Below are 10,032 nucleotides of genomic sequence, written 5' to 3'. Positions count from 1 at the left end.
ATGAGCGTGATATCTCGGAATATATGGCCAGTTTGCGGAAGCTTGTGCTGCTTTTGCCCTGCGTTACGAGAGAGATCAAGACATCCCATTAAGCGTTACAAGCAGTTGCTTGCTGATATTTTTCCTCGTACACCGGTTTGTTGCTTCCATTTTTATTTATTTGTAATTGTAATGAGAGAAGAGAGAGAGAGAGAGAGAGAGAGAGAGAGAGAAGATAATCATTAATCATGTTTTTTTTTTCTATGTTGTTGTTGTTGTTGTTATTGTAGGAAGAGGAACCTAATGATCGTAAGATCAGCAAGTTATGCGAGTATGCAGCAAAAAATCCTCTCCGCGTTCCTAAGGTATATATATATATATATCATATCATATCATATCAAATAATGTGATGCAATGCAATGCAACTTTTATTCATTTATGCTCAAATGGTTCTTTTATTTTGGATTGTATCTGATCTTCTTATCAATATTGATAAAATTATTACTGTATTTTCTTCGTTTGTTTCAGATAACAAGCTATCTTGAGCAAAGGTGTTATAGAGAGTTGAGAAGTGAGAACTACCAATCTGTTAAAGTTGTCATTTGCATTTACAGGAAGTTGTTGATTTCTTGTAAGGACCAAATGTAAGTTCTTTCTCCTCATATAGAATTCACCCTTTTTTTTTTTCTCCCTTTTTGAAATAATTAAGATATTCCAGACAAACAAGTAGGGTTTCGAGTTTCTCATGACATAAACTTTGATGGTCAGCATCAGTATGTTTTATCACTGTAAGTAAACTAGTTAGAAGGCCTTCAAATTTAAGCAAGTAATAACCTACAAGAGGTGATGTTCTTTACACTTACATATCATATATCATAACCAAAAAATTTACAAAGAAATTTTGGTTTGGTAGTCACCATATTATGAAAATGGGGAAATATATTTTTCAAGAAATGTAAGAGTTTTGTTTTGGAGGCTCAAGTCTCCTTGAATTTACATCCATTTAAGAAAATAGCCCCCTTCTTCCCTGACCCTAGTGGGATACCGGTGTCTAACCCCACTTAAACTTTTTTGTATTAAAAAAAAGAAAAAAAGAAAAAAAAGAAAATAGCCCCCCTACGGAAACAAACGTTTCACATGCATAAAAACGTTTATATGTGTGATTTACGAGAACACTATTATGACAGGCCTTTGTTTGCAAGTAGCTTGCTTAGCATCATACAAATTCTTCTTGATCAAACCCGGCATGACGAAGTGCAGATTTTAGGCTGCCAAACTCTGTTTGACTTTGTGAATAATCAGGTGGGGGATTTTTGGTAGGTTTTCTATATATGAGATTGCTGCTAGTTCATTCTTCACTTAAATAGTTATATGTATACAACATTGCATGTTTTTTCATGTGGAAGTTTGAAACATGTATTACTCTCTTATTTGTGCAGAGGGATGGTACTTATATGTTCAATTTGGATGGGTTCATTTCAAAACTTTGTAATCTAGCTCAAGAAATGGGAGATGATGTCAAAATACAACATTTGCATGCTTCTAGCCTTCAAGTCCTTTCATCAATGGTAATTAGAAGGCTTACATAGTCATATGCTGTCTACTTTTTCATGCTCTTTTCAATGTTAATCCGTTTATCAACGTACTAGACATGATAAAGATAAAGGGGATAATGTAATGCTGAAGTAAAATTGATAAGATTCTTTGCATGTTTTACAGGTTTGGTTCATGGGTGAATTCTCTCATATTTCAGTTGAATTTGACAATGTAAGTCAGTAATCGGTTTACATTTAGTTTTAAGGTATCTGCCCTTATTTACTCAGAAAAAACACATTAGTCATTGGTTGTAGTTTTTAGTACTTCTGAAATTAATGCACTTTCTTTGACCACAAGCTAGGTGTTTATTTAATATATAACTGAGAACTCTAATTTCTGTAACTATCAACTTAATTATGATGACTTTGATTTTTCAATATATTACATAACTGACTGTAAGAGTAAAAAAACCCACCTCCATTGACTAAAATTATTTATCATCTGGATTTTGCTTTCTCATTTATAAGCATTTATATCTCTTATAACAGTTCCACAGGACTGTTTGTCTTGCCCTTGTGTATACATCCTGCATTTGACAGCTTCATGCATCTCTTGTTAACTCAGGTTGTTTCAGTTGTTTTGGAAAATTATGGGGATGTCAAGCAAGATTCTCAAAATGGGAATGCGATGAGGCTTTATTCTTGGAGAATGATAGTGAATGACAGAGGACAACTTAACGTGCCTATGTAACTGTCCTCATTATAATAGCTTATGTTTTGAGTTACTCATCAGTGATAATTGTTGATAACTTCTTATTTTTCTTCTCCATAGAGAGGATGCCATGAACCCTGGATTTTGGTCACGAGTTTGCATACAAAATATGGCAAAGTTAGCCAAGGAGGGTACAACTGTACGACGTGTTCTGGAATCCTTGTTTCGCTATTTTGATAATGCCAATCTCTGGTCTCCAGAACATGGGCTTGCTCTTTCTGTCTTGCTCGGCATGCAGTCTATAATTGAAAATTCTGGTATTTGTTTTCTTGAATGCTCTAAGATTAGCTTTCTATTGAAGTATCTTTACCCTATCTGAACAGTTTATAATTGGGTACACTGTAATTTACAGGACAGAATACACACTTGTTACTGTCTATTTTAGTCAAGCACCTTGATCACAAGAATGTCTTAAAGAATCCTAATATGCAGCTTGACATTGTTGGTGTTATTACCCATCTTGCTCAACAGACAAGGGTTCAACAATCCGTGGCTATCATTGGTGCATTGAGTGATATGATGAGACACCTGAGAAAGAGCATACACTGCTCTCTTGATGATTCAAATTTAGGGGATGAAGTTATACAATGGAACCAAAAATACCGAATGGAAGTAGATGAATGCCTTGTACAGTTAACAATGAAGGTGACAATAAATTCCCCACTTGAAGATGATTTTAGTTAATAGTGTATACAACAAACCAGATTAACATACTTCTGTATGCACATTTGGATGTTTAATTTTAAATTATCTAATATTCTTTAGTGGTTACTGATTATATTGTTATGCAGATTGCAGATGCAGGTCCTGTTATTGATACCATGGCTGTGTTGTTGGAAAACATGTCCAATATTACAGTTATGGCCAGAACCTTGATTGCCGCAGTTTATAGAACTGCTCAAATAGTTGCTTCAATACCAAATTTGTCATATCAGAACAAGGCAAGATCACTTAAATTGCTTGATTGACTATGATTGTAATTTCCTTGCTTCTTTCTGACTTTTCTTCGTCCTTTTCTGTTTGTCTGCTACTATTTAGGCATTCCCTGAGGCATTATTTCATCAGTTACTCCTGGCAATGGTCCATGCAGACCATGAAACCAGGGTGGGTGCACACCGCATATTTTCTGTTGTTCTTGTGCCATCTTCAGTTTGTCCTCAACCTTCTTCTTCAAACCCCTCCTTGACAAAGGCAACTGATATTCAAAGGATGCTCTCAAGAAATGTCTCTGTGTTTTCTTCTTCAGCTGCACTCTTTGAGAAATTGGAGAGGAAGCAAGATTCCTCGCAAGAAGATAGTCATTCAGATGGAAAGACCAATGATAACTCCATTTTGAACAGATTGAAGTCAAGTTATAGTCGGACTACTAGTACAAGAAAATCTTCTGTGACTGCCAGTGAATCTATAGATAGCAGGAACTCAAAATCTAATAATTCTTCTGTGATGAATAGATTGAAGTCAACTTACAGCCGAGTCACTAGTGTGAAGAGGCCTCAATTCACAGTAACTGGTGAAGAAAATGGTACAAATAGTTCCGATAAACAACAGGTATATTCTTGCACTTCTTTCATTTCTACATATTACTATATATCAATCAAACACCACCAGATACTACCATTCTTCTTATGACTACCATGTCACAGGTATTACCCTTAAGGCTGAGTAGTCATCAGATTACTCTTTTGCTATCATCAATCTGGGCCCAGTCTATCTATCCTCTGAACACGCCTGAAAATTTTGAAGCAATTGCTCATACCTACAGCCTTGTCTTGCTAGTTGCTCGGAGTAAGGTAATGAGATCATTCTTGTTATTTTACTATCTATAAATAAATTAAAAATGGTTAGAGATGTAATATAAAACCACTCATGTGTCTTCACCTAAAAACTTAAGCTTTTGGGAGAGTTGGTTCATGATATGGTATCAGAGCCTCTATAACCAAGTGGTCTACATTTCGATCCTTGCCCACTTCATTCTTCTAATAAAAATTTCGGTACAATTGTCCACACTTCAATCTCAAAGGATTCTTGGTGTAAAGGGCATGTTAGAGATATAATATAAAACTATTCATGTGCTTTCATCTAAGAACTTATACTTTTGAGAAAGTTGATTCATGGAAAAAAACAATTTGTTCTTTGCAATTTACCTCGTTTGTGCCCAGAGCACATCTTATCCACTAAGCAGGTGACTCTCTCTCCTTATTCATACCATCGGACTATTAGCTAGAGGTAGTGGACTTCCCATTGCCAGTCATCTCTACCTTTGCTCCATAGATAGAATTACTAGCTCTTCAGCTAGACGTTGATATTCACCCCCGAACAAATGGTGATATAGATAAATGCCTTTTTTCTTTTTTTAGATGAATTTAAAGTCCTGCTACAATACATACTGCACCCACTTTAGTCACTATGTGGCTTTGGTTCTGTAATTCAATATTCTTTGGACTTTTTAAGGCGTTAGTTATCTTTAAAGGTAGCTTTTATTTTATCCTCATACCTTGTATGTTTTGGCTTCTGCAGAATTCCTCAAGTGAGGCTCTGATTCAAAGTTTTCAGTTGGCATTTTCCTTGAGGAGCATTTCTCTCAACGAAAAGGGTAGAGCCTTGAATCCCATATTATTTAATGTGTATGTTACCATGTCTGCATGTTATTGTCTTTGTAAGAATAACAGGCGCAGTATGAACAATGTATGCTATAGATGACTATCTCATGAACCCATGTTTAGAATCACATGATTTCTTTCCCATTCTTCCCTTCTAAGAAAAGGTTAGGTAGTCATGAAAGGAAAGATTTCATTCCTGCCTCTGTTATATTTCTTAATTTGGTATGTAAAGAAGGCATGGAATAACAATTCCATTTCAATCTTTGATTCTGCAAAGACAGGAATGACCATTCCTTCCTAGTGAGGTGGGAATGATCATTCCTTGCAGGTATGAATGACTTGGTGCTTGTTTTATGATTCCATTATAGATTAATTCCAAATGTACCAAAAATACACTTGGTAATAAATATGAACTTATATTCTGCTTGAACTCGGGTTTAACTTTTCCCAACTGAACCAATAGTAGAAACTCTCAATTCGCTTCTCATAAATGTTTAAATATTATCATTTTAACTAAATATTTATGTTAAAGGAGTCTCTATGAGTAAGTAAAAGTATGTTGGCCGGCACTTACTTTTCAAATTAAATATGAAGGTAAGGTTACATAATTTGGGAACAAAGTTTCTGCCAAAAATTCTCTATTTCATTGTCCTCTAATCAAAAGAGAACTTTCTTTTTGAATTGATGATTATGTAGGACGTACTTAAGTTTTCTCTTTCTCTTACCATATAACTAGAATTGTTTTATGGATTGAATGGTCATTAGATGGTGATTTCTATTCTGAATTTATAGGGTGGAAACCTTAAACTTTTATCAGGATCATCTGCAATTTCATCTCTCTGATTTAAAATGATTGAACAGAAAAAATAAAACAATAAGCATTTGTATTGATTTTTGCGATTGTAGTTGAAATCAAGTGGTCAATACGGCATGGAAAAATTCTAACGTAGCAAGTGATGTAATATGCTTCATAGGGTAGTATGGCAGTTTGGATTTTCCAAGATGTATAACATAGATCGGATCACTTCTTACATAACCATATAGAAGTGGAGGTTATAGCACATATTTATTTATTGCCTATGTTCTCATATTATATATATTTTATGCTTATTTTTTATATTGCTTTTGGACAAATCGGCTTAAAGTTGGATTGTTAAGGTGCCCAGCTTTGAAAAAGTTATTTTTTTTCCCAGTAAAACTGCAGCCATCACACCGCAGATCTCTTTTTACACTAGCAACATCCATGATTATCTTCACATCCAAAGCCTACAACATCCTCTCTCTCATTTCTATCGCTAAAATGGCACTGACAGATAAAACAGTATGTACATCTTGTTCCCTTCAATATTTTGCATTAAAGTTGTTCAATTTTTTTTTACTTTCCCACTTTCTCTTCTTGCTTGTTAATGGATTGATTGTTTATTCCATTGAATATGATTCTACCTATTTTATATTGCTATTGGATGTTATATAATTCTTTGTATCTCTTAGAATTTTTTGTGCTTCGTTTCAGGTTGATCCATTCCTGCAACTGGTTAATGACAGCAAGTTGCAAGCTGTTAATGATACAGTAAGGCAGCCAAGTAAAGTTTATGGATCGAATGAGGATGACGAAGATGCTTTAAAGGCACTTTCAGCCATAAAATTAACTGATAGCCAGTCAAAAGAATCATATGCTACTATGATAGTGCAGTCTCTGGTTAAATCATCAAATGTAACAACCAGATATTATGTAATGTTACATTAATTTATCAGGATCAGTGTACTAACTTTGAGCTCTTTGTGCAGCAGGAATCATCCATCTTAAGAGAACGGCTGCTTAAAGATTTTTCACCTGATGATGCTTGTCCATTGGGAGTCCAGTTATCTGTTGAGACAACAGGAAATATGTACCAGTCTGGACTAAAAGATGATAAACTTCCTGATATGGTAACTTGCACTGATCTGCTCTCTTTTTTTTTATTATTATTTCCATTTTATTTTAACCTTCTTAGTTCACCCTCATGAAATTATACAGGTTGATATTCCATTGTTTACTATTGACGATGACATTCTTCTGGCTTGTGGTTTGGAAAGCCAAACTAATCCTGATGCACAGCAGCAGCCTTCAGAAAAGCCAAACCTGCTAAGTGTTGATGACATTTTGGGTTCGGTAAGTTCTTCTTTTCATTGATATGTACACAATTATGACATATTTGGTTTTGATTATGTAAAGAATCTTGAGATACACCACCCCAAAAGCTAGTTCAAAGGGTGGGAGTGCCCAAGACCTTATAAACTCCACATTAGTTGCACATACAACCAATGTGGGACTATATATCTCAACACGCCCCCTCACACGAGAGCCCATTGGGCTTGAAGAGTGGAAGATGCAACAGGCCCTGCCTACCTGTGCTAAGAAAGTCCACAAGAGAAAGTGGGGGGCGGCGAGGCTCTGATACCATACCTTGAGATACACCACCCCAAAAGCTAGCTCAAAGGGTGGGAGTGCCCAAGACCTTATAAACTCCACATTAGTTGCACATACAACTAATGTGGGACTATATATCTCAACAGATTAAATTATAGGGAAATCACCCCCCCCCCCCCCCGCGCGCGCGCGCCGCGGTCTAAAAACCCTCTTAAATTTTGATTATAAGCTATTTTGGGTTGATTTGGCTCTCGACTTAGTTAAGTGGCCAAGAGATTACTGCACATAACCCAATTCTCCTAATAAAATTTTAATTTCAGTATGAGATTTGAGTGGGGCCTGTGTTTTGTCAATGATTCAAGCCTAAAAGGACTTTTGCACAGAGGAACACATTAGAGATATAAATCATTGCTGACCAACACCTAATAACCTAAAGCTATTGGGCTGATTTTGGTTCTCAACACACCTACTGTCTTGGAGAGTCACGAAGATTGCTTTTGCATAAGATAAAGTCAAGTACAATATTCCTGGACTCAGCACAACTAAATTAGAAAAGATATGATCAAATTCTTTTTCAGTTATAGAAAAAACTAAGAATGTCATCTCAAACCCAAAAATGGGAAGGTATTTTCCTATGTTTTAAGAATAAGAATAGATGAAAGAATCTCACATGCCAAAAGCGTAGCAGGTTTTGTGTTTTAGTTGGCCATGAATGAAATAAAAGCAGTAGCATACCCTATTGACAGACTAAAGCAGGTTATAGCGAAAAGGAGTCGTGTCTGTGTTGGACACATATCAGACACTTGCTTCGGACATGACACAACCTGTGAAGCACTAACACTCTAATCCTAAAAAGGAGCCATGGTTGTGTCAGGCGCTTATGTCGAAAACGACCTGGGCACTTAATTCTAATGTTACACTTTAAACTTTGTTGGGTACTTGGCTGACTGTCCATGCTTCCTAGTTCGGGAGACTCTCAAATTTTGCAGTGTCACAGTGTTCATGACCGTGCCATGTCCATTTCCATGTCAATGTCCATGCTTCTTAGCTGGGTATTCAATCTGCTGACCCTCCACATTTGTTAAAGAAATATAATATAAAATCATTAACGTGACCTTCACTTAAGTTTTTTATATGGTGTCCGAGTATGAAGGGATATTGTTGGGATATTCAAGTGTGATGAGTCCCACATTGGTTGGTAATGGGCTAAGTGAAGAGTATATAAGCGGAAGGGACCCATGAACCCAATGCCTTAAGGTTTTGGGTTGAGACATGGTGTCGGATCCACTTGCTACAGTTGGTGTAGCCTTAGCCCATTGGTGGTGGCCCCCCGCCACGGGCTTCCCCCTGAACCCATCTGACATTGGTATCAGAGCCGGGTTGGGCTCGAGCTAGCCTGGTGATTGGCTAGGAGGCGGGTCGAGTACTTTGCGCTTGGGGTACTCGGTTGAGGGGGAGCATACCAATGGTGGGTTTCACACTTGAGGGGGAGATTGTTGGGATATTCAAGTGTGATGAGTCCCACATTGGTTGGTAATGGGCTAAGTGAAGAGTATATAAGTGGAAGGGACCCATGAACCCAATGCCTTAAGGTTTTGGGTTGAGACATGGTGTCGGACCCACTTGGTGTATTTGATCCACTTAGCTCATTGGTGGTGGTCTCCCGCCACGTGCTTCCCCCTGGACCCGCCTGACAGATATGTTAGAGAAATATAACATAAAACCATTAATATTACATTCACCTAATAGTTTAAGCTTTTCTTTGCTGAAAAAAGCCTCTTGTGAACACACACCCTTTTCTTTCCTCACTTTTCTGAGCTAGTTCTAATGTAAATTGTACTTTCTGGTTTTACTGATTAAACTTGATTTGTCAAAACTAAAGAATTTTATTAAAAATAAATAAAATGATAATTCATCTGCAGGTTTTGGAGACAACACATCATGTAGGAAGGGTTTCTGTTTCAACACCTTCTAACATGCCTTATAAAGAAATGGCTCTCCATTGTGAGGCCCTTCTCGCGGGAAAGCAGGAGAAGTTGTCCACTTTCATGGGTACCCATCCAATACATGGAAATTCATTTAGTACTCCTGCTCTCGATTACAACCAGGGAAAGGACGTGTCCTCAAATTCCAATGTTCAAATTAGTTTGCCTATGGTACTGCTTTGCTTAATCCAATTTTGAAATTTCGAATAAACCTTTTTTGCTTTGATATATCTGCATCTATGGTTTATTTAAGGCACTTCAAGCTGCATTTTTTTGAAGGCAGGGTTTATTCATCAAATTTTACTGAATACTGACCCATTTATTGGATGTCATCAAGTTTAAAAACTGAAGTTATCTTGTTTCCTATAAACCACTCCCCGTTAAACCCGACTAGCGAGTGTGGGGTGGAGGTAATCCTTGTACACAGTCTTACCATTGCATAATTGCAAAGAGGCTATTTCCTGGATTCGAACCCATGACCTTTCAGTTATGAAGGAGCAGCTTTACCACTGTTTCGGTTCGCCTATCTTGTTTCCTGTAAGCAAAAAAAAATATCTATCTTATTCCCATGCTATTTGAATTGCAGAGTGGAAATCCGTTCTTGGATTCAAACTTAGGCTCTGCTTCACACAACACATTGCCTGACACTGCTCCAAGGCTTTGTGCAACAGCATATCAGCATCAAGCTGCCTTCTTTCAACTGCCAGCATCGCGTCCATATGATAATTTCTTGAAGGCTGCTGGTTGTTGA

The 10,032-nt window shown here is 36.9% G+C and overlaps 1 protein-coding gene across 1 annotated transcript; it reads left to right on the top strand.

Annotated features, from left to right (window-relative positions):
• Positions 1-10,032, top strand: LOC133298601 (protein SEMI-ROLLED LEAF 2-like). Its single transcript, XM_061497933.1, has 19 exons — positions 1-135; positions 270-344; positions 508-623; positions 1,167-1,281; positions 1,419-1,547; positions 1,699-1,746; positions 2,140-2,261; positions 2,347-2,543; positions 2,639-2,931; positions 3,078-3,227; positions 3,325-3,834; positions 3,930-4,076; positions 4,804-4,879; positions 6,080-6,207; positions 6,400-6,600; positions 6,678-6,815; positions 6,904-7,038; positions 9,219-9,451; positions 9,861-10,032. Exons 1-19 carry the CDS (start codon positions 1-3, stop codon positions 10,030-10,032), a joined length of 3,120 nt encoding a protein of 1,039 aa, XP_061353917.1.

The sequence above is a fragment of the Gastrolobium bilobum genome, unplaced genomic scaffold (assembly GCF_033153095.1).
Source record: "Gastrolobium bilobum isolate Gb01-03AN ecotype WA unplaced genomic scaffold, APGP_CSIRO_Gbil_v1 utg3870, whole genome shotgun sequence".
In the NCBI taxonomy this organism is placed as follows: domain Eukaryota; kingdom Viridiplantae; phylum Streptophyta; class Magnoliopsida; order Fabales; family Fabaceae; genus Gastrolobium; species Gastrolobium bilobum.
This window is presented reverse-complemented; position numbering and strand designations above follow the sequence as displayed.